Source organism: Misgurnus anguillicaudatus, chromosome 1 (genome assembly GCF_027580225.2).
Source record: "Misgurnus anguillicaudatus chromosome 1, ASM2758022v2, whole genome shotgun sequence".
NCBI lineage: Eukaryota > Metazoa > Chordata > Actinopteri > Cypriniformes > Cobitidae > Misgurnus > Misgurnus anguillicaudatus.
Genome location: NC_073337.2, coordinates 13,014,654 through 13,039,223, shown reverse-complemented (window position 1 = coordinate 13,039,223; position 24,570 = coordinate 13,014,654). Strand labels below are relative to the sequence as shown.

General features: G+C 39.5%; 1 protein-coding gene across 1 annotated transcript in view; it reads left to right on the top strand.

Moving 5' to 3' along the window:
* The window catches only part of LOC141363697 (protein mono-ADP-ribosyltransferase PARP11-like), a 54,684-nt gene extending 31,318 nt beyond the window's left edge, over nucleotides 1-23,366 (top strand). Inside the window, exons 4-7 of the mRNA XM_073866661.1 lie at nucleotides 22,146-22,218; nucleotides 22,324-22,457; nucleotides 22,876-23,033; nucleotides 23,113-23,366. Coding sequence (XP_073722762.1) covers nucleotides 22,146-22,218; nucleotides 22,324-22,457; nucleotides 22,876-23,033; nucleotides 23,113-23,366 — 619 coding nt within the window. The remainder of the gene's footprint in view (nucleotides 1-22,145; nucleotides 22,219-22,323; nucleotides 22,458-22,875; nucleotides 23,034-23,112) is intronic.
* The last annotated feature ends 1,204 nt before the right edge of the window (nucleotides 23,367-24,570 follow it).

The window sequence follows — 24,570 nt, the reverse complement described above, 5'->3', positions numbered from 1 at the left end:
ACTAGTGAGCCACTTAAGAGACACGCCTTTATCTGACCTTTTTGTCAACACTTAACAGCCGACAACTCTGATGTGTGTGCCAAATTTAAATTTAATCTAAGCACGCCAAGAGCCTTAAATATGCCTGAAATGAAAGTAAAGTTTGACGCGTTGCCATGGGAACAGCGTTCGAGATGTCAAAAATTCCTTCGCAATTTAGCATCTACAATGTCTCAGCATGATGTTGACCACTTTTGGTGTCAATCGCATGAATCCCATACAAGGAGTATTCAAAAGTTCACAGCATGTAACTGTCAGTCTTAAATATGTGTAAAAATGAAAGTAAAGTTTGACACGTTGCCATGGGAACAGAGTTGGAGATATCAAAAATCCCTTCGCAATATATCGTCTACAATGTCTCTGCATCATGTTGACCACTTTTGGTGTCAATTGCATGATTATTCTAGAAGGAGTATTTAAAAGTTAACTGCATGCAACTGAAGGGCTTAAATATGCCTTTAAAATGAAAGTAAAGTTTGATGCGTTGCCATGGGAACAACGTTTGAGATATCAAAAATCCCTTCGCAATTTATCATCTACTATGTCTTGGCATCATGTTGACCACTTTTGGTGTCAATCGCATAAACATTCTAGGAGGAGTATTTAAAAGAACATCACATGGAACTGTCAAAAAAATCAACCTTTGTGACTGCAACACTTCCTGGCGCCTGGTGGTGGCGCTATACCCGAGACTCACAATAGGCACATCGATGCGATCGGAATCTTCAGACGAACAAACACCCCACGTGTCATCACTATAAGACATTTTTTGCCTTAGATATTAGACACTTCCTGTTTCTCTGATTTCGCCATGACTTTGCCACTTCGCCATGGCAACACCGTTCGAGATATCAAAAATCCCTTCGCAATTTAGCAAGTACAATGTCTTGACATCATGATCACCACGTTTGGTGTCATTTGCATGAATCCCCTAGGAGGAGTATTCAAAAGTTCACCGCATGCATTTTTTAAACAATCCAAAATGGCGGACTTCCTGTTGGGCGGAGCTAAAATGTTAGAGGGCGAAAGTTGTTCGGGTCGATGAGATCTATATGTGTACCAACTTTCGTAAATGTGCGTACATGTTTGCCCGATCTGTGCACTCCTGTTTGTTTTTGCATTACAGGGGGCGCTACAGAGCCCCCGTGCCACGCCCGTGTTCCAGCCTTTGGCTTTCGGCGATCACGGACGACTCTGATGTCTGTGCCAAATTTCAAGAGTTTTCGAGTATGTTAAGGCCCCCAAAATGTCCAAAAGTGTTGAAAAAAATAAAAAAAAAAAAGAAATAAAAATAAATATAGCTGCAAGCAGCGATGGCGGGCCCTCGCACGTTTTTTTTACCGCTACACGGTGCCTCAGAGAAAACGATGCACGGTGGCCATTTGTATCAAGTGGGTAAATATCAGTGAACTATTTCATGTTGTTACTGACCCATTTAGGTACTGTATGTAAAAGAAACCCCACATTTTAGACAAACGCGGGCGCTAGTGAGACACTAAATAGACACGCCTTTATCTGACCTTTTTGTCAACACTTAACAGCCGACAACTCTGATGTGTTTGCCAAATTTAAAGTTAATCTAAGCACACCAAGAGCCTTAAATATGCCTGACATAAAAGTAAAGTTTGACACGTTGCCATGGGAACAGCGTTAGAGATGTCAAAAATTCCTTCGCAATTTAGCGTCTACAATGTCTCAGCATCATGTTGACAACTTCTGGTGTGAATTGCATTATTTCCCTAGAAGGAGTATTAAAAAGAACATTGCATGCGACTGTCAGGCTTAAAGAAGCCTTTAAAATGAAAGTAAAAAGTTTGACGCGTTGCCATGGGAACAGCGTTTGAGATATCAAAAATCCCTTCACTACTTATCATCTCCAATGTCTCGGCATCATGTTGACCACGTTTGGTGTCAATCGCATGAATATCCTAGAAGGAGTATTGAAAAGTTCACTGCATGCAACTGAAGGGCTTAAATATGCCTTTAAAATGAAAGTAAAGTTTGACGCGTTGCCATGGGAATACCGTTTGAGATATCAAAAATCCCTTCGCAATTTATCATCTACAATGTCTCGGCATCATGGTGACCACTTTTGGTGTCAATCGTATGAAAATCCTAGAAGGAGTATTTAAAAGAACATTGCATGGAACTGTCAAAAAAATCAACCTTTGTGACTGCAACACTTCCTGGCGCCTGGTGGTGGCGCTATACCCGGGAGTCACAATAGGCACATCGATGCGATCGGAAACTTTAGACGAACAAACTTCCCGCATGGCATCACAATAAGATATTTTTTGCCTCAGATATTAGACACTTCCTGTTTCTCTGATTTCGCCACAACTTTGTCACCTCGCCATGGCAGAACCGTTCGAGATATCAAAAATCCCTTCGCAATTTAGCAAGTCCAATGTCTGGACATCATGTTCACCACTTTTGGTGTCAATCGCATGATTCCTCTAGGAGGAGTATTCAAAAGTTCAACGCATGCATTTTTTAAACGATCCAAAATAGCTGACTTCCTGTTGGGCGGAGCCTAAATGTTAGAGGGCGAAAGTTGTTCGGGTCGATGAGATCTATATGCGTACCAACTCTCGTACATGTGCGTACATGTTTGCCCAATCTGTGCACCAATGTTTGTTTTTGCATTACAGGGGGCGCTACAGAGCCCCTGTGCCACGCCCGTGTTTCAGCCTTTGCATGAGCCTAGTGGTACGGGACTCTGACATGTGTGCCAAATTTCAAGAGTTTTCGAGTATGTTAAGGGACCCAAATTAGGTCAAGTGTTGAAAAAAATAAAAAAAAAATATAGCTGCAAGCAGCGATGGCGGGCCCTCGCACGTTATTTTACCGCTATACGATGCCTCCGAGAAAACGATGCACGGTGAGCAAGTGCATCAAGTGGGTAAATATCAGTGGGCTTTTTCATGTTGTTATTGACCCATTTGGGGACTGTAGGTAAAAGAAACCCCACATTTTAGACAAACGGGGGCGCTAGTGAGCCACTTAAGAGACACGCCTATGTCTGACCTTTTTGTGCACAACTTAACAGTCAACAACTCTGATGTGTGTGCCAAGTTTTAGGTTAATCTAAGCACGCCAAGAGCCTTAAACATGCCTGAAATTAAAGTAAAGTTTGACGCGTTGCCATGGGAGCAGCATTCGAGATATCAAAAATCCCTTCGCAATTTATCATCTACTATGCCTCGGCATCATGTTGACCACTTTTGTTGTCAATCGCATGAAAATCCTAGAAGGAGTATTTAAAAGAGCATTGGATGGAACTGTCAAAAAAATCCACCTTTGTGACTGACACACTTCCTGGCGCCTGGTGGTGGCGCTATACCCGAGACTCACAATAGGCACATCGATGCGTTCGGAATCTTCAGACGAACAAACGTCCTGCGTGTCATTACAATAAGACATTTTTTGCCTTAGATATTAGACACTTCCTGTTTCTCTGATTTCGCCATGACTTTGTCGCTTCGCCATGGCAGAACCGTTCGAGATATCAAAAATCCCTTCGCAATTTAGCAAGTACAATGTCTCGACATCACGTTCACCACGTTTGGTGTCAATCGCATAAATCCCCTAGGAGGAGTATTTAAAAGTTCATCACATGCGTTTTTGAAACAATCCAAAATAGCCAACTTCCTGTTGGGCGGAGCTTAAATGTTAGAGGGCGAAAGTTGTTCGGGTCGATGAGATCTATAAGCGTACCAATTCTCAAACATGTGCGTACATTTTTGCCCGATCTGTGCATCAATGTTTTTTTTTGCATTACAGGGGGCGCTACAGAGCCCCCGTGCCACGCCCGCGTTCCAGCCTTTGCCCGGTCGCAATGACGGACGACTTTGACATCTGTGCCAAATTTCAAGAGTTTTCGAGTATGTTTAGTCACCCAAAATGCCCAAAAGTGTTAAAAAAAATAAAAATAATAATAATAATAATAAAAAATATAGCTGCAAGCAGCGATGGCGGGCCCTCGCACGTTATTTTACCGCTATACGATGCCTCCGAGAAAACGATGCACGGTGAGCAAGTGCATCAAGTGGGTAAATATCAGTGGGCTATTTCATGTTGTTATTGACCCATTTGGGGTCTGTAGGTAAAAGAAACCCCACATTTTAGACAAACGGGGGAGCTGGTGAGCCACTTAAGAGACACGCCTATGTCTGACCTTTTTGTGCACACTTAACAGTCGACAACTCTCATGTGTGTGCCAAGTTTTAGGTTAATCTAAGCACGCCAAGAGCCTTAAACATGCCTAAAATTAAAGTAAAATTTGACGCGTTGCCATGGGAACAGCGTTGGAGATATCAAAAATCCCTTCGCAATTTATCATCTACTATGCCTCGGCATCATGTTGACCACTTTTGGTGTCAATCGCATGAAAATCCTAGAAGGAGTATTTAAAAGAACATTGGATGGAACTGTCAAAAAAATCCACCTTTGTGACTGACACACTTCCTGGCGCCTGGTGGTGGCGCTATACCCGAGACTCACAATAGGCGCATCGATGCGTTCGGAATCTTCAGACGAACAAACGTCCTGCGTATTATTACAATAAGACATTTTTTGCCTTAGATATTAGACACTTCCTGTTTCTCTGATTTCGCCATGACTTTGTCGCTTCGCCATGGCAGAACCGTTCGAGATATCAAAAATCCCTTCGCAATTTAGCAAGTACAATGTCTCGACATCATGTTCACCGCGTTTGGTGTCAATCGCATAAATCCCCTAGGAGGAGTATTTAAAAGTTCATCACATGCGTTTTTGAAACAATCAAAAATGGCCGACTTCCTGTTGGGCGGAGCTAATAGGTTTAAGGGCGAAAGTTGTTCGGGTCGATGAGTTCTATATGTGTACCAACTCTCGTACATGTGCGTACATTTTTGCCCGATCTGTGCCCCAATGTTTGTTTTTGAATTACAGGGGGCGCTACAGAGCTCCCTTGCCACGCCCGTGGTCCGGCCTTTGCCCGGACCTGATGGCCGACGACTCTGATGTCTGTGCAAAATTTCAAGAGTTTTTGAGTATGTTAAGGCCCCCAAATTGCCCCGAAACGTAAAAAAAAAATAAAAAAAAAAAAAATAATAATAATAATAAAAATAATAATCCGAGCAAAAACAATAGGGCTTCGCACCTTTCGGTGCAGGCCATTCTGGCCTGCTCCTCGGTGCTCGGGCCCTAATAAAAAAAAAAATAATAAATTCGAGCAAAAACAATAGGGCTTCGCACCTTTCGGTGCAGGCCATTCTGGCCTGCTCCTCGGTGCTCGGGCCCTAAATATAGCTGCAAGCAGCAATGGCGGGCCCTCGCACGTTTTTTTACCGCTACACGGTGCGTCCGAGAAAACGATGCACGGTGGGCAAGGGCATCAAGTGGGTAAATATCCGTGGGCTATTTAATGTTGTTTCTGAGCCATTTGGGGACTGTAGGTAAAAGAAACCCCACATTTTAGACAAACAGGTGCACTAGTGAGCCACTTAAGAGACACGCCTATGTCTGACCTTTTTGTCAACACTTAACAGCCGAAAACTCTGATGTGTGCAGAGATGTATAGTAACGAAGTAGAACTACTTCACTACTGTACTTAAGTACTAAAAGGCAGTATCTGTACTCTACTGAAGTATTATTTTTTTCTCCTACTTCCACTTTTACTTCAGTACATATTTTCGATGAGTTTAATACTTTTACTCCAATACATTTTTTATGTGCTGCATAGTTACTCGTTACACTCAAATGTTACGAATCATTCCAAACCTACATTATCACTGCCGGAGCGGTGATACACATTAGAAACACACACAGATTGTGGTCTAAACCAATAGGAGATAGTGAAGAGCGGACCCCTCCCTCCCTCTCACTCACAAATATGAGCCGCAGTTGTGGACAAATGTGAAGTGAAGAGAGAACCAAAGTGCACGAGAGAGACCGATAGAGAGAGAGAATTCGCGAGAAAGGGCGAGTGTGCGCGAAAGAAGGAAACCTAAATACATTGAAACATCTTGTACCTTTACCTATTACCATTACATCGACTAATATTTTATTAATTCTGAATTCTCTATTGCCATATTAGTTAAATTAATCTGAACATTCCTGTCCTTGTACTCCTGCTACAGCCAAAGCAATTGTGAGTGTCCTTTAGCTTAAACATTTGAAATAATATAAACAATATTATATTCAAACTTTTGACTGTTTTCTTTAATAACTACATTACACAATACTTGTACTTTTACTTTCAGTACTTGAGTAGTATATTTTAAAATAAACTACTTGCAATACTTAAGTACAAAACATGTTTAATACTTCAGTACTTCCACTTAAGTGGTGTGCTCACTTTTTTGATAGAGCACTTGTACTTTTACTCAAGTCTGGGTCCCTAGTACTTTATACATCTCTGGATGTGTGTGCCAAATTTAAAGTTCAACTAAGCACGCCAAGAGCCTTAAACATGCCTGAAATTAAAGTAAAGTTTGACGCGTTGCCATGGGAACAGCGTTCGAGATGTCTAAAATTCCTTCGCAATTTATCATCTACAATGTCTCGGCATCATGTTGACCACTTCTGGTGTCAATCGCATGAATCCCATACGAGGAGTATTTAAAGGTTCACAGCATGTAACTGTCAGCCTTAAATATGTGTAAAAATGAAAGTAAAGTTTGATGCATTGCCATGGCAACAGCGTTTGAGATATCATAATCCCTTCGCAATTTATCATCTACAATGTCTCGGCATCATGTTGACCACTTCTCGTGTAAATCGCATGAAAATCCTAGAAGGAGTATTTAAAAGTTAACTGTATGGAACTGAAAGGCTTAAATATGCCTTTAAAATGAAAGTAAAGTTTGACGCGTTGCCATGGGAACAGCGTTTGAGATATCAAAAATCCCTTCGCAATTTATCATCTACAATGTCTCGGCATCATGTTGACCACTTCTCGTGTCAATCGCATGAAAATCCTAGAAGGAGTATTTAAAAGTTAACTGTATGGAACTGAAAGGCTTAAATATGCCTTTAAAATGAAAGTAAAGTTTGACGCGTTGCCATGGGAACAGCGTTTGAGATATCAAAAATCCCTTCGCAATTTATCATCTACAATGTCTCGGCATCATGGTGACCACTTTTGGTGTCAATCGCATGAAAATCCTAGAAGGAGTATTTAAAAGAACATTGCATGGAACTTTAAAAAAAATCCAGCTTTGTGACTGACACACTTCCTGGCGCCTGGTGGTGGCGCTATACCCGGGAGTCACAATAGGCACATCGATGCGATCGGAATCTTCAGACGAACAAACACCCCGCGTGTCATTACAATAAGACATTTTTTGCTTTAGATATTAGACACTTCCTGTTTCTCTGATTTCGCCACAACTTTGTCGGCTCGCCATGGCAGAACCGTTCGAGATATCAAAAATCCCTTCGCAATTTAGCAAGTCCAATGTCTCGACATCATGTTCACCACTTTTGGTGTCAATCGCATGCATCCTCTAGGAGGAGTATTCAAAAGTTCAACGCATGCATTTTTTAAACAATCCAAAATAGCTGACTTCCTGTTGGGCGGAGCTTAAATGTTAGAGGGCGAAAGTTGTTCGGGTCGATGAGATCTATATGCGTACCAACTCTCGTACATGTGCGTACATGTTTGCACGATCTGTGCATCAATGTTTTATTTTGCATTACAGGGGGCGCTACAGAGCCCCCGTGCCACGCCCGTGTTCCAGCCTTTGCCCGTTTGCAATGACGGACGACTCTGACGTCCGTGCCAAATTTCAAGAGTTTTCGAGTATATTAAGGCACCCAAAATGCCCAAAAGTGTTAAAAAAAATAAAAATAAAAATAAAAAAAAAAATAATAAATATAGCTGCAAGCAGCAATGGCGGGCCCTCGCACGTTTTTTTACCGCTACACAGTGCCTCCAAGAAAACGATGCACGGTGGGCACGTGCATCAAGTGGGTAAATATCAGTGGACTATTTCATGTTGCTACTGACCAATTTGGGTACTGTAGGTAAAAGAAACCCCACATTTTAGACAAACGGGGGCACTAGTGAGCCACTAAATAGACACGCCTTTATCTGACGTTTTTGTCAACACTTAACAGCCGACAACTCTGATGTGTGTGCCAAATTTAAAGTTAATCTAAGCACGCCATGAGCCTTAAATATGCCTGAAATTAAAGTAAAGTTTGAAGCGTTGCCATGGGAACAGCGTTCGAGATGTCAAAAATTCCTTCGCAATTTAGCATCTACAATGTCTCAGCATCATGTTGACCACTTTTAGTGTCAATGGCATAAACATTCTAGGAGGAGTATTTAAAAGAACATCACATGGAACTGTCAAAAAAATCAACCTTTGTGTCTGCAACACTTCTTGGCGCCTGGTGGTGGCGCTATACCCGAGACTCACAATAGGCACATCGATGCGATCAGAATCTTCAGACGAACAATCACCCCGTGTGTCATCACAATAAGACATTTTTTACCTTAGATATTAGACACTTCTTGTTTCTCTGATTTCGCCATGAATTTGTCGCCTCGCCATGACAGAACCGTTCGAGATATCAAAAATCCCTTCGCAAATTAGCAAGTACAATGTCTCGACATCATGATCACCACGTTTGGTGTCAATCCCATGAATCCCCTAGAAGGAGTATTCAAAAGTTCACTGCATGGATTTTTTAAACAATCCAAAATGGCCGACTTCATGTTGGGCGGAGCTAATAGGTTAGAGTGCGAAAGTTGTTCGGGTCGATGAGATCTATATGTGTACCAACTTTCGTACATGTGCGTACATGTTTGCCCGATTTGTGCACCAATCATTTTTTTGCATTTATAGGGGGCGCTACAGAGCACTACTGCCACGCCCGTGTTCCAGCGTTTGCCCGGTCCTAATGGCCAATGACTTTGAGGTCTGTGCCAAATTCCCGGTGTTTTCGAGCATGTTAAGGCACCCAAAGTGCATGCCAAGTGCTTAAATATGCCTGAAAATGAAAGTAAAATTTTACGTGTTGCCATGGGAGCAGCATTCAAGATATCAAAAATCCCTTCGCAATTTATCATCTACAATGCCTCAGCATCATGTTGACCACTTTTGGTGTCAATCGCATGAAAATCCTAGGAGGAGTATTTAAAAGAACATCGCATGGAACTGTCAAAAATCCACCTTTTGTGACTGCCACACTTCCTGGTGCCTGTTGGTGGCGCTATACCCGAAACTCACAATAGGCACATCGATGCGATCGGAATCCTTGGCCGAACATACACAATGCGTTTCATCCCAAAAAGACATTTTTTGCTTTAGATATTAGACACTTCCTGTTTCTCTGAATTCGCCATAAATTTGTCGCCTCGCCATGGCAACACCGTTCGAGATATCAAAAATCCCTTCGCAATTTAGCAAGTCCAATGTCTCAGCATCATCTTCACCACGTTTGGTCTCAATCGTATGAATTCCCTAGGAGAAGTATTTAAAAGTTCATGACTGACACACTTCCTGGCGCCTGGTGGTGGCGCTATACCCGGGAGTCACAATAGGCACATCGATGCGATCGGAATCTTCAGAAGAACAAACACACCGCATGGCATCACAATAAGACTTTTTTTGCCTTAGATATTAGACACTTCCTGTTTTTCTGAATTCGCCATGACTTTGTCGCCTCGCCATGGCAGAACCGTTCGAGATATCAAAAATCCCTTCGCAATTTAGCAAGTCCAATGTCTTGACATCATGATCACCACGTTTGGTGTCAATCCCATGAATCCCCTAGAAGGAGTATTTAAAAGTTCACCGCATGCATTTTTTAAACAATCCAAAATGGCTGACTTCCTGTTGGGCGGAGCTTAAATGTTAGAGGGCGAAAGTTGTTCGGATCGATGAGATCTATATGCGTACCAACTCTCGTACATGTGCGTACATGTTTGCACGATCTGTGCACCAATGTTTTTTCTGGCATTACAGGGGGCGCTACAGAGCCCCTGTGCCACGCCCGTGTTCCAGCCTTTGCCCGTTCGCAATGACGGACGACTCTGACGGCTGTGCCAAATTTCAAGAGTTTTCGAGTATGTTAAGGCACCCAAAATGCCCAAAAGTGTTAAAAAAAATAAAAATAAAAAAAAAATAATAAATTCGAGCAAAACCAATAGGGCTTCGCACCTTTCGGTGCAGGCCATTCTGGCCTGCTCCTCGGTGCTCGGGCCCTAATAATAAATCCTAAGAAAAACAATAGGGCTTCGCACCTTTCGGTGCAGGCCATTCTGGCCTGCTCCTCGGTGCTCGGGCCCTAATAATAAAAATAATAATCCGAGCAAAAACAATAGGGCTTCGCACCTTTCGGTGCAGGCCATTCTGGCCTGCTCCTCGGTGCTCGGGCCCTAATAAATTCGAGCAAAACCAATAGGGCTTCGCACCTTTCGGTGCAGGCCATTCTGGCCTGCTCCTCGGTGCTCGGGCCCTAAATATAGCTGCAAGCAGCAATGGCGGGCCCTCGCACGTTTTTTTACCGCTACATGGTGCGTCCGAGAAAACGATGCACGGTGGGCAAGGGCATCAAGTGGGTAAAATATCAGTGGGCTATTTAATGTTGTTTCTGAGCCATTTGGGGACTGTAGGTAAAAGAAACCCCACATTTTAGACAAACAGGTGCACTAGTGAGCCACTTAAGAGACACGCCTATGTCTGACCTTTTTGTCAACACTTAACAGCCGAAAACTCTGATGTGTGCAGAGATGTATAGTAACGAAGTAGAACTACTTCACTACTGTACTTAAGTACTAATAGGCAGTATCTGTACTCTACTGAAGTATTATTTTTTTCTCCTACTTCCACTTTTACTTCAGTACATATTTTCGATGAGTTTAATACTTTTACTCCAATACATTTTTTATGTGCTGCATAGTTACTCGTTACACTCAAATGTTACGAATCATTCCAAACCTACATTATCACTGCCGGAGCGGTGATACACATTAGAAACACACACAGATTGTGGTCTAAACCAATAGGAGATAGTGAAGAGCGGACCCCTCCCTCCCTCCCTCTCACTCACAAATATGAGCCGCGGTTGTGGACAAATGTGAAGTGAAGAGAGAACCAAAGTGCACGAGAGAGACCGATAGAGAGAGAGAATTCGCGAGAAAGGGCGAGTGTGCGCGAAAGAAGGAAACCTAAATACATTGAAACATCTTGTACCTTTACCTATTACCATTACATCGACTAATATTTTATTAATTCTGAATTCTCTATTGCCATATTAGTTAAATTAATCTGAACATTCCTGTCCTTGTACTCCTGCTACAGCCAAAGCAATTGTGAGTGTCCTTTAGCTTAAACATTTGAAATAATATAAACAATATTATATTCAAACTTTTGACTGTTTTCTTTAATAACTACATTACACAATACTTGTACTTTTACTTTCAGTACTTGAGTAGTATATTTTAAAATAAACTACTTGCAATACTTAAGTACAAAACATGTTTAATACTTCAGTACTTCCACTTAAGTGGTGTGCTCACTTTTTTGATAGAGCACTTGTACTTTTACTCAAGTCTGGGTCCCTAGTACTTTATACATCTCTGGATGTGTGTGCCAAATTTAAAGTTCAACTAAGCACGCCAAGAGCCTTAAACATGCCTGAAATTAAAGTAAAGTTTGACGCGTTGCCATGGGAACAGCGTTCGAGATGTCTAAAATTCCTTCGCAATTTATCATCTACAATGTCTCGGCATCATGTTGACCACTTCTGGTGTCAATCGCATGAATCCCATACGAGGAGTATTTAAAGGTTCACAGCATGTAACTGTCAGCCTTAAATATGTGTAAAAATGAAAGTAAAGTTTGACACGTTGCCATGGGAACAGCGTTTGAGATATCAAAAATCCATTCGCAATTTATCATCTACAATGTCTCGGCATCATGTTGACCACTTCTCGTGTCAATCGCATGAAAATCCTAGAAGGAGTATTTAAAAGTTAACTGTATAAAACTGAAAGGCTTAAATATGCCTTTAAAATGAAAGTAAAGTTTGACAGGTTGCCATGGGAACAGCGTTTGAGATATCAAAAATCCCTTCGCAATTTATCATCTACAATGTCTCGGCATCATGTTGACCACTTCTCGTGTCAATCGCATGAAAATCCTAGAAGGAGTATTTAAAAGTTAACTGTATAAAACTGAAAGGCTTAAATATGCCTTTAAAATGAAAGTAAAGTTTGACAGGTTGCCATGGGAACAGCGTTTGAGATATCAAAAATCCCTTCGCAATTTATCATCTACAGTGTCTCAGCATTATGTTGACCACTTCTCGTGTCAATCGCATGAAAATCCTAGAAGGAGTATTTAAAAGAACATTGCATGGAACTTTAAAAAAAATCCAGCTTTGTGACTGACACACTTCCTGGCGCCTGCTGGTGGCGCTATACCCGGGAGTCACAATAGGCACATCGATGCGATCGAAATCTTCAGATGAGCAAACACCCCGCGTGTCATTACAATAAGACATTTTTTGCCTTAGATATTAGACACTTCCTGTTTCTCTGATTTCGCCACAATTTTGTCGGCTCGCCATGGCAGAACCGTTCGAGATATCAAAAATCCCTTCGCAATTTAGCAAGTCCAATGTCTCGACATCATGTTCACCACTTTTGGTGTCAATCGCATGATTCCTCTAGGAGGAGTATTCAAAAGTTCAACGCATGCATTTTTTAAACAATCCAAAATAGCTGACTTCCTGTTGGGCGGAGCTTAAATGTTAGAGGGCGAAAGTTGTTCGGGTCGATGAGATCTATATGCGTACCAACTCTCGTACATGTGCGTACATGTTTGCACGAGCTGTGCATCAATGTTTTTTTTTTGCATTACAGGGGGCGCTACAGAGCCCCCGTGCCACGCCCGTGTTCCAGCCTTTGCCCGTTCGCAATGACGGACGACTCTGACGTCTGTGCCAAATTTCAAGAGTTTTCGAGTATGTTAAGGCACCCAAAATGCCCAAAAGTGTTAAAAAAAAAAATAATAAAAAAAAAAAAAAATATAGCTGCAAGCAGCGATGGCGGGCCCTCGCACGTTTATTTACCGCTACACGGTGCCTTCGAGGAAAACGATGCACGGTGGGCAAGTGCATCAAGTGGGTAAATATCATGCTGCTACTGACCCATTTAGGTACTGTAGGTAAAAGAAACCCCACATTTTAGACAATCGGGGGCGCTAGTGAGCCACTAAATAGACACACCTTTATCTGACGTTTTTGTCAACACTTAACAGCCGACAACTCTGATGTGTGTGCCAAATTTAAATTTAATCTAAGCACGCCAAGAGCCTTAAATATGCCTGAAATAAAAGTAAAGTTTGACGCGTTGCCATGGGAACAGCGTTCGAGATGTCAAAAATTCCTTCGCAATTTATCATCTACATTGTCTCAGCATCATGTTGACCATTTTTGGTGTCAATCGCATGAAAATCCTAGAAGGAGTATTTAAAAGAACATCGTATGGAACTGTCAAAAAAATCCACCTTTGTGACTGACACACTTCCTGGCGCCTGGTGGTGGCGCTATAACTGGGAGTCACAATAGGCACATCGATGCGATCGGAATCTTCAGACGAACAAACACCCCGTGTGTCATTACAATAAGACATTTTTTGCCTTAGATATTAGACAATTCCTGTTTCTCTGATTTCACCATAAGTTTGTCGCCTCGCCATGACAGAACCGTTCGAGATATCAAAAATCCCTTCGCAATTTAGCATGTCCAATGTCTTGACATCATGATCACCACGTTTGGAGTGAATCCCATGTATCCCCTCGGAGGAGTATTCAAAAGTTCACCGCATGCATTTTTTAAACAATCCAAAATGGCCGACTTCCTGTTGGGCGGAGCTAAAAGGTTAGAGTGCGAAAGTTGTTCGGGTCGATGAGATCTATGTGTGTACCAACTTTCGTCCATGTGCGTACATTTTTGCCCGATCTGTGCACTACTGTTTGTTTTTGCATTACAGGGGGCGCTACAGAGCTCCCTTGCCACACCCGTGATCCGGCCTTTGCCCGGACCTGATGGCCGACGACTCTGACGTCTGTGCAAAATTTCAAGAGTTTTTGAGTATGTTAAGGCCCCCAAATTGCCCCGAAACGTAAAAAAAAAATAATAAAAAAATAATAAAAATAATAATCCGAGCAAAAACAATAGGGCTTCGCACCTTTCGGTGCAGGCCATTCTGGCCTGCTCCTCGGTGCTCGGGCCCTAATAATAAATTCGAGCAAAACCAATAGGGCTTCGCACCTTTCGGTGCAGGCCATTCTGGCCTGCTCCTCGGTGCTCGGGCCCTAATAAATAAATAAATTCGAGCAAAACCAATAGGGCTTCGCACCTTTCGGTGCAGGCCATTTTGGCCTGCTCCTCGGTGCTCGGGCCCTAATAAACATTTAAAACATTACATTATCGTTATTGCAGGAGTGCAATTTGCTGGTTGTCCTGTAGGTGACCTTGTAACTCTGTTGTCTTACGATGCACTTATGAATGAACGATTACTCCAGACCACTCGTAGATCTACGATGATTTTCAAGTGCAACTTAAGTTACGAAGCTTTTGGGAAACAGCCCAATTCTAAGATGATTCGTACGATCATTTTTACGATCTACTTAGCCTTACGATGCTTTTGGGAAACCCGGCCCTGATTTGTGCCCCCTCTGTTTCATTTTTGTAATAATGGTTACAAATAAAATGCTCATCCTTTTGAGTTAAATAATAATTTAACCTTATCCCCATGGGATTTAGAATGTTCAGTGACATGACATTACTGCCAGATTCAAACGTCTTTCGCGTTGGTTGGCTCCGGACGAGCTCAGCGCTGTCATATATCAACACAATGCAGTGTTTTCAACCTCATAATGTTTATTTTAGATTTCAAACATTTAAATACACATAAGCACTGGTAAAACAATAGCCTACATTTACTTTGTAAAATACACAATGATGTCTGTGGAAGCAGCAATAAAAATATATTCAAATAAGATAATAATTTGCAAATAATTAATAAATATTATTTTCAAATAATAATAATTTGCCGACGTGTGTTATTCATATCAAACAAACACAGAGGAAGTAACTATAAACTTTACTCTATTGTTATAAAGGTTAAAATGATACCTGTTTGAAAGACGGAGACGCGCATCTGTCAATCAGCTATTACATAACAGAGCAAGCGAGAGACGAACGTGCTCTTAAACAGATAATACTATATGTAATAATTTGTGCATCTTTGAATAACTGTAAGAATACATTTCATTTAAATATAATTTTGTCAAGAGATAATAATGTTTTTTCCACTTTTATTGCTTATTTAGACTGCGGTTAAAAGCGTGTTTGACGCATTTAGCTTACCTCAGAGTTTATTTCAGTAATATTGCTGTTTTCCCGGTAATAATAATAATAATAATACAATTTACATGTCAATCCTGCTTCCTTGACTGCTTATTAATTTTATTATGCTGTTATGTTAAGTTATTCTATGTGGCTATTTATTGCCATATGAGACGTTCATTGCCGTTATATGAATACTCTTGTCTAATATTCAAATCGTATGCGGAATAATGCGTGCATCTTTGAATAACTGTAAGAATACAGTTCCTTTGAAAATAATTTTTGACAAAGTTTTGAGAAATAATATTGTTGTGAGGATATTTATTGCAGACGTTGATTGCCGTTCGTCTATAATATGGAAATCATATAGCCAATATATAATGTTATCCTTCTCCTGACCACCAGGCTAGAGATTTTAAACATCCTTAATCCACATTTACTAGTCTATCAAATAATATCTCATGATCTATCATCATTACGCTGTCTAAATTTTGAAAGTCAGTTTCTGGTTACCTGTGCAGTTGCATAGGCTATTGAGTGTTTTATGGAGCGCTGCATTTAAAAATCTGTCGTTCCAAAGCGAGATCTCAGTGTGTATTATTCATTGATGGTATAAAGTTAAGCCCCTTCAACAATTTCACATGCCCCTCAGTCACTTCATCCTGCAGCCGGGCCTGAGTAGCATTAAAAAAAAACATTTAAAAATAGATGCATTTGTTTAAAGCAAACCATTGATTTACTTAGCTACAGATGAAGCAGCTCTTTACGTCTTCTAACGTCTCATAAATGAACGTCGGTCCTCATTTATGTCCAAGAGACTCAATAATAATCTTTTACATTTTAATCCTTTAATTTTTCAAATTAAAAAGCGTTTTTGTGCTACTGCACATCCATGTATGTGATAAGCAAACCCGCGTTGTCATCACGTTAATACTGTAGCCTATACGCATATTATCAACGCGCTCCTTCCCCAACTCTAGCACAAGACACTCGCGTCGCGCATTGCGCCAGTTGTATAATAGAGTCCACAGTCTCTCATGAGTTATGGGACGAATGCCCAGGGATTTCAGAATTTCTGTGTGGGCATGCATCAGCGAAAGGTGTGTGAGTCTTTTCTGGATCATGGTGCTGCGTAATGAAATTAAAATCCAAAATACACGTAATAACCTACGTGTGTCAAAAATAATTTACTAAAATAAAAAGTAATATATAAATTGTGCAAAATATTTTTACTTAAAAAAATATCCCTCTCGCCAACAGGGGCCCACTTCCCGCGGCCATGGACTGTGGTGGTGTTTGTGTGGAGAAAAGCGGAGACTTTGGCTACATTTTTTTGTGAAACATCTTTTCTGCTCCATTGGTGTAGCCACGTTTCACTGTTAGTTTATTTCCTTGCAGCTTCGCTCTTTTAATGCATCATACTCACTCGCTGCTGCCTGCAGCTCAGTGCTCGCTAAAACTTGTTGATTTGAGCTTCGCGCGTATATGCGGTAATGCATGGAATGATCCACTCTAAACTATAATGGGGGCGGATTCGTGCAGATGTAATAATAACGTTCAAACATTTTATGGGATGTTTAAAGATGTTGAAGTAGAATTCCTAATTAAACAAAATTATGATAGTCTTCTGGGAATCTTGATGATAACCAGGGGCAAAAAGTGGCAGTTCACAAAGTACACCCCTGCGTTTTGGGGCCCCTTGGTAACGCGAGGCCCAAGGCAGTTGCCGACTTTGCCTAATGGGTAAGTCCGCCCTTGCTGAAAGGGCCCTAATTTAACGATCTAAGCGCATTGTCTAAAGCTCACAGTGCAACATCTAAATGGACGTGTTCGAATGCACTTTTGTTAATTTAACAACAGGAAAATGGTTTGTGCCCGAGGGGCAACCTTCCTATCTCTCTAATGAAGCCAACACGGAAGTGACTTAAACTGCAATTCATCGACTGGCCGCTTGAGGCTGGCTCAAAAAGGGAGTCAATTCCCATAGACTACCATGTTAAAAATCGCCAACTTTACAGTAGAAAATAATATGTTTACAGCCTGGTACAAAAAGTGTTTTTGGCCTATATAGCTAATTTTGCCCTTCATGACAACAGTGAGCGGGGTGAATTTTTTTGTAACTCATCCGTTTAAATTATATTAAGCCTTAAACTTCTGCATAATTAAGAACGTGGCCGCTTGAGTGTCGGTTGAACAGCCACTGCTGTCACTAGACTCGCGCTAGGCGGGCGTGGTTTCACCTCAGCTTCACCCATATCCCGCCTCTTTACCCATTTTCGGTTTTCCGCGAGTAATTCGCGGGGACGCGCGGCCAAGATGGCGACGGCAGGCAACGCCTACTTTAAGCTTCGTCCATATTTTTTTACGGTCAATGTTTGTGCCCCGAGCGCATAGTCGAAAAGGGTTGGTCCTATTTTTTTAATGATTAATGGGAGTATTTGGGGCGTAACGTGCAAGTCTCAGCTCTCATCCCCTTAAAAAGCCTGTTGCGCTGGCGCTATGTCTTATCCCTATTTAGATGACAGACTTTGTAAACTGAAAAACTAAGCAGAGGAAGAAGATTCCCAGTTTAAGATTAATGTTAAATAATTGTGTTGTTTTTCAATTGTATTGAAATTGTTATTTTTTCATTAAAACCTTCAACAGGAAGGAGGAGATAAAGAATTTACAAACGGCCCTTTACAAGGTTCAGCACTTGGACAGCATTAGTTTTTTTTAAGCATTACTTAAAAATGTTTCTCATCTCACCATATCCACAGGTACAGATTCAAAGGTAGCATTTTAAAACAACATTTAAAAACAGATGCATTTGTTTAAAGCAAAGCATTTATTTACTTACCAGGCTACAGGTGAAGCAGCTCTTTGTGCCTTCTAACGTCTCATAATTAGTCCTCATTTATGTCCAAGAGATAATAATAATCAATAATAATCTTTTACATTCAATCCTTTAATCTTTCATATTTAAAAGCGTTTTTGTGCTGCTGCGCATTCATGTATGTGTTACGCAAACCCGCGTTGTCGTCCCGTTTAGGCGCATATTTCTAATGCGCTCTTTAAAAAACAAAAAAACTTATTGCGCCATTGACTTTAGACCAGGTTTTTGTTGGTCAATGGCGTAGTCTATTTTAGTTGCCTAAAAATAGCAATGCGCCAACAATGCGCCTGAACACACCTCGTTTTCAGACCAAAACGCCCATGGGCGCAAAAGGGGGCGCAAATGCATTTGCTATTTAAACAACGCGGCGCTAAACGTGAAAATTATAATTGCGCAGGGTGAAAACTAGCAAATGACACTTGCGTCGCGCATTGCGCCGGGTGTAAGATAGAGCCCAAAAACTAAACGGAGGAAGAAGATCACTAGTTTAAGATTAATGTTAAATAATTGTGTTGTTTTTCACTTGTATTAAAATGTTATTTTTTTATTAAAACCTTTAAAACCCGTTTTCATTTAGTCATGGAAGTAAAAAAGCAGGCTTTTAATTGCTTTAAATGTATGGCTATCCAATATCATCAAAAAATTATTTACAGGTATGTAAGAAAAGGTTTGTACTCTAAAAATACTTTATTTGTAATAAACAGGAGATAAAGAATTTACAAACGGCTCTCCGAAAGTTTCAGCACCTGGACAGCATTTTTTTAAGCAAAGAGTTTTTTAAGCATTACCTAAAAATGTTTCTCATCTCACCATATCCACAGGTACAGAGTCAACATATACAATAAATCCGTGAGGTAGCATGTTTAAAAAATAGTTTTAAACAGATGCATTTGTTTAAAGCAAAGCATTTATTTACTTACCAGGCTACAGGTGAAGCAGCTCTTTGCGCCTTCTAACGTCTCATAATTAATCCTCATTTATGTCCAAGAGACTCAATAATAATCTTTTACATTTCAATCCTTTAATTTTTTTATATTTGAAAAGCGTTTTTGTGCTGCTGAGCATTTATATGTGATAAGCAAACCTGCGTTTTCGTCCCGTTATAGCACATATTTCTAACGCGCTCTTTAAATAACAAAAAAACATTTTGCGTCATTCACTGTTAACCCTGATATTGTCTTTACTTAAACAATCAAATAAACATCACTTAATATTTTCTGTTTTGAAGCCACAGCTTAAAAAAGTTTAGTTGATTTAACTTTTAAGCTTACAAGATCCATTAAACTAAAACATTCAAGTAGAATGAACTTAAAATTATTAGTTCATGTTGTGAGGAATACCCATAATCCTTTGCGCCAGAATACTTTGATTATTTTCTGCTTTTTCACAGAATAAAAACTGATAAGAACTTTCACTATTTAAGTATTTGTTAATAAAATGTCATATAGGTTTTATTGATGTTGTTTTGTTGTAAATTATAATTTTGTAAAGTCACCATTCAGGTGATCAGTGTTTCCGTACATGCACCCTGTTCAGAACACTTTATTGTATTTCTCTCCACAGTACTGACAATGTTTCCATTTCTGTGTCTAAACGCTCGTTTTTTGAAGTCGACAGCTTATAAAAAATTATTTATTAATTTTTTTGGCGTGTTAGATGTACACCTTGTCACACAGCAGCTTTTAGGTATTATTCTGTTTTTAAGTTTAATCTGTAAATAAGTTTTCACAAGCTGTCGACCCCAAAAAACGAGCGCCCAAAGACACAAAAACGGACACAGGCAACTTTTCATAGTACTTCTATTAGTAGAACTGCGTCCACTAGGGGGTAACGTAGTCGGCGATCCACTTTATTCTCCTTAAAGGCTGGGTTTTACGGCTCGACAGCTTATAAAAACTTATTTCTGGGTTCTTTGGCTTGTTAGCTGTACATATTGTCACACAGCAGCTTTTAGGCATTATTCAGTTTTTTGTTATAAGCCAGAAACGACAAGGAGGCGGCCCCCCGCAACACAAACTCAATGGAGACGGCCGGACCGATCTCCCCCCGGTGGGCGCGGCTCCCAAATTTGCATAACGGCGCTCTGTCTCTATGTGTTTGTTTTAGACTTAGTTCTGTTTATTAAAATTAGAATATGCAGTTTGGTTGTGGCATACTATATAGTAGATATAAATGATATAAGATGGTTATACAGTAAATATACAGTATTGTAACAGCTGAGCATCGCGTGCAGTTTTAAAATCATTCATCATTCGTCATTCATCAGCTCATTCAGCTCGCGTTTGAGAAAAACTTCACACGCAAAAATCTACAGACTTTTAAGTTCAAGAGGAGCTTTCACTCCGCAACGTCATCGTAAGGTAAAACGTTGTATTTTATAATGTTGCGTTGTATTATAATATCTAATTTGCTGTGTTATGAACAAAGCAGTGTGATTTATCTTTGGTCTCGTCGCAAATCACACTTACAGTATTTAAGGGCTTGTGCTTTTGTCTGGTGCTGTTACAGGATAACCTTTGACGAATTTGTCATGCATGTCAAACTGCTTTCATGATGTTTCAAAATAGATTATTTAAATCATTGTGCTTTGTTGTGATATTTGAGGTTGCTGCAGTAGCATGTATGATAGGGTCAGGAATTAATGATAATACAGCTTATCACATATATCACATTGAAAATACATTATTTTAAATGAAGATAATGTTTGAGAAGTGGAAATAAAGTTCCTAATCAATGCATATGTTGGGTAGGGTAGGTATAAGAATGGCTTTAATTTATCTATAATTGAAATAATAGATTAAATGCAGTGTAAACATTAATAAAATATAGCTATATGTACATCTTTGTATTCATATCACCTGCTTGCCTGATTTCATTAACTGTGACTAAATGTGTCAAACTTGTTTAATCATTATAAAATTATAAATCATTTATATAATTGCATCTACTTTTAAAATTTGAACATGCAAAATGACATATAAATGTCCTTTTATTATAAGACATATGCAAAATAATATTGGATTGAAACATCCATAATTTTAGTGTATGAATCATTTTTGTCAAGAAATGGCTGCCCACCCAAAAATCCTGACTGCCCCCCCAGTCCAGCAAGCCTATACTGGGCCTGCTTTAGACTTTAGAGCATGTTTTTGTTGGTCAATGGGTAGTCTATTTTAGTCGCCTTAAAATAGCAACGCGCCAACAATGCGCCTGAACACACCTCGTTTTTTAAATCAGAACGCCCATGGGCACAAACATAGGCGCAAATGCATTTGCTATTTCAACAACGTGGCGCTAAACGTGAAAATTATTATTGCGCAGGGTCGAAACTAGCAAAATACACTTGCGTTGCGCTTTGCCCTGCATTGCGCCGGTTGTAAGATAGAGCCCATTATGTTTGTTAGTAGACTTGACAAAGATCTGATCACATTTTATGACAAATTTATTTAGAAAATTATGAAATTCCAAAAGGTTCACATATTTTTCTTGCCAGTATTTGGACCCCTTAAAGTAGTTCACCCCAAAATTTTAAAAAAAATTTAAAAAATAAACGTAACTTGGTGACAACGTTATAAGATAAATATAGGGGAAACAGACTTCTACAGAACACCGGATCCTTAAAAATCACAGTTTAACGCTAAAACACTTCACACAGCTACTGCAGAGCAGTCACTTTCTGCCACCAGTTGGGCTCCGCCCACATAAAACGTCATCACTGTTTGCAAACACGCAAAATGTCTATATATTGCTCAAAACAAAGAAAACAGCAACAGTACGGCTTATTTTTATTTATTTTTGGGGTGATTCCTGTCTGAGTAAAGTGTGTCATAGTCATTTTCAATGAAATGAAAGCAAAACCAACCTGTCTTACATACAGTAACACATATGATGCTGTTTCAACATCTCCACCTGCACACTGGGAAAATGCTGACCCCGAGAAACCTTATCAGGTAGCAATAAGTACTTGGGTTAAACAGTATTACATTTGTCAATGGTACATTAGTGTTGAATAGAATGGTTTTAGCCTTCTAAAAAATCCCATCTCTCATAACCAGGTTTTCCCTGTGAGAAGAGAAAGCAGTGAATATCAGCAGATTGAGAGTTTTGTCAAGGATGTTGGCCAACTGCAGCAAACCATTGTTTCCATCTTCAGAGTACAGAATATTGACCTTTGGGAATTGTTTAGCAGGTAATGAGAATTACTACTGAATATTAATGTAAATCTTACCCACACACTCTCTAAAAATGCTAGGTTATTTTCAATCCAGCGTTGCGTAAGAAAATAACTAAACATTTTTAAGAGTGTGCACATCACTTTATACCTGTATATATTTTGCATTTTAAGACCGTTATGATTTTTTGATTGTGAGAAATGTCCTCAATCTTGACATTTGACATTTTCTGGTTCCTGTTATTGCCAATAGTCATTATTTCGTACTGCATTAAAGCATAATGCATTTTTAAAATATGATTTAATTTAAGTACTTTTTATTTAAAGTAAATCATGCATGCATGCTGTTATTCTACAAATAGGATTTATTTCAAATATTTAATCAATTTCTATTTATTTTATTTGTTTTGTTTTGTGTTAACATATAAATTCATAGGAAAAAAATCCAGTTGATGAGGATTAAAGGAGAGTCAGAAATTGAAGAGCAAAAGCTGTTTCATGGCACGAGCTCAAACAACCTTCACTCCATTTGCACATTTAATTTTAACTGCAGACTACCAGAAAGAAAAATAATAGGACATGTACTTGGCAAAGGTGTGTTGTGATTATCATATTCTTAGTTGCTATTTTAAACAGAATATATCAAATGCCCATGTTTTTTTTTTCATTTCAGGAACCTACTTTGCAAAACACGCATCCTATGCTTATGAGATAAGTAAAAATACTGGCAATGACACTAAAATAATACTGCTTGCTCGAGTTATTGTTGGGAAGTACAAAACAGGAAGGAATAATTATTGTACACCTAACGATGATGAAGATAAATACAAATATGATAGTTGTGTGGACAGAACTGATACTCCAAGCATTTTTGTAATCTTTGATTCCAATCAGATCTATCCCGAGTATGTGCTTCAGTATCGCTGATAATGATATTGGTAAAGGTAACATAGCAACAGTGAGTTTTGGACTAAAATGTTTATATAACATACCGCATAACATAACATAACATAAATACAAAAGTATCCAGTGTAATTTAACACTAAAGTGTCTTTGAAGAATACTGTTTAAAGTTTGGCCACTTATGTATTCCACAGTTTTAAAAATATTGATTGTTACAGAAGTTTATATAAAGCACAGATACTATAATGTCTGAACTCAAATAGACAGCCTTTATTTACAAGAAATATAGAATAATTAAGTTAATTTACATGACTTGTCCATTTAACCCTCAATCGGTCCTTGGGGTCAATATGACCCCAAACAACATTTCATTTGTTAACAAAAAAGGTTCCCTTCATCTCAGAGATGTAAAACTTTGTGACTTTTCCTAAATAATCTATCTTTACATGCACAAAAAAACTGGGCTTGATTCGGTTGTTCTAAAGGTATGTAAAAAATGTTTTTATCAATCTGTCCCTTGGGGTCAATATGACCCCAATTGAAAGTGAATGGGAAATGGAAATTCCATTTGTCAAAAAATAAATATCAATAAATCCAGCATAAATCTAAAAATTTTGACACAGAAATGAAGGCCTGGTACTTGTGCACAAACGCAATGCAAAAAACACATGCTCACACAAACACACACAAATACACACACACACAAACACACACAGGGATGACTGCCACAGAGAGCATTTGTGTGGAATTTGGCAAATAAAATCAGTCACAAATGCAGAAAATAACACATAAAGGGGTGTGACATAATGCACACACATGTACACTCACAAACACGCTCACACACGCACGCACGCACGCGCACACACACACACACACACACACACACACACACACACATGCACACACACACACACACACACACACACACACACACACACACATCAGGGTATATACAGCAATCCTTAAGTTAAATTTACAACTTTTTAATACCTTTTTTAATACCTTTAGAATATTTTTTAAAACCATCACGACACTGAATTGCAAGTGTTAATCAGTGACCTTTCTATTATTTACACATACTTTGACATATATAACATACAAAAAGAATAGACATGAATTAAAGTGAAAAAAAATTCTTCTGACTGAAATGTTTTTCAGCCCAAGTCATATTCCTTTAACACTTTATGTTGGCGAGACCAATAACATTTTAAGGGGAGATTTTTTTTTT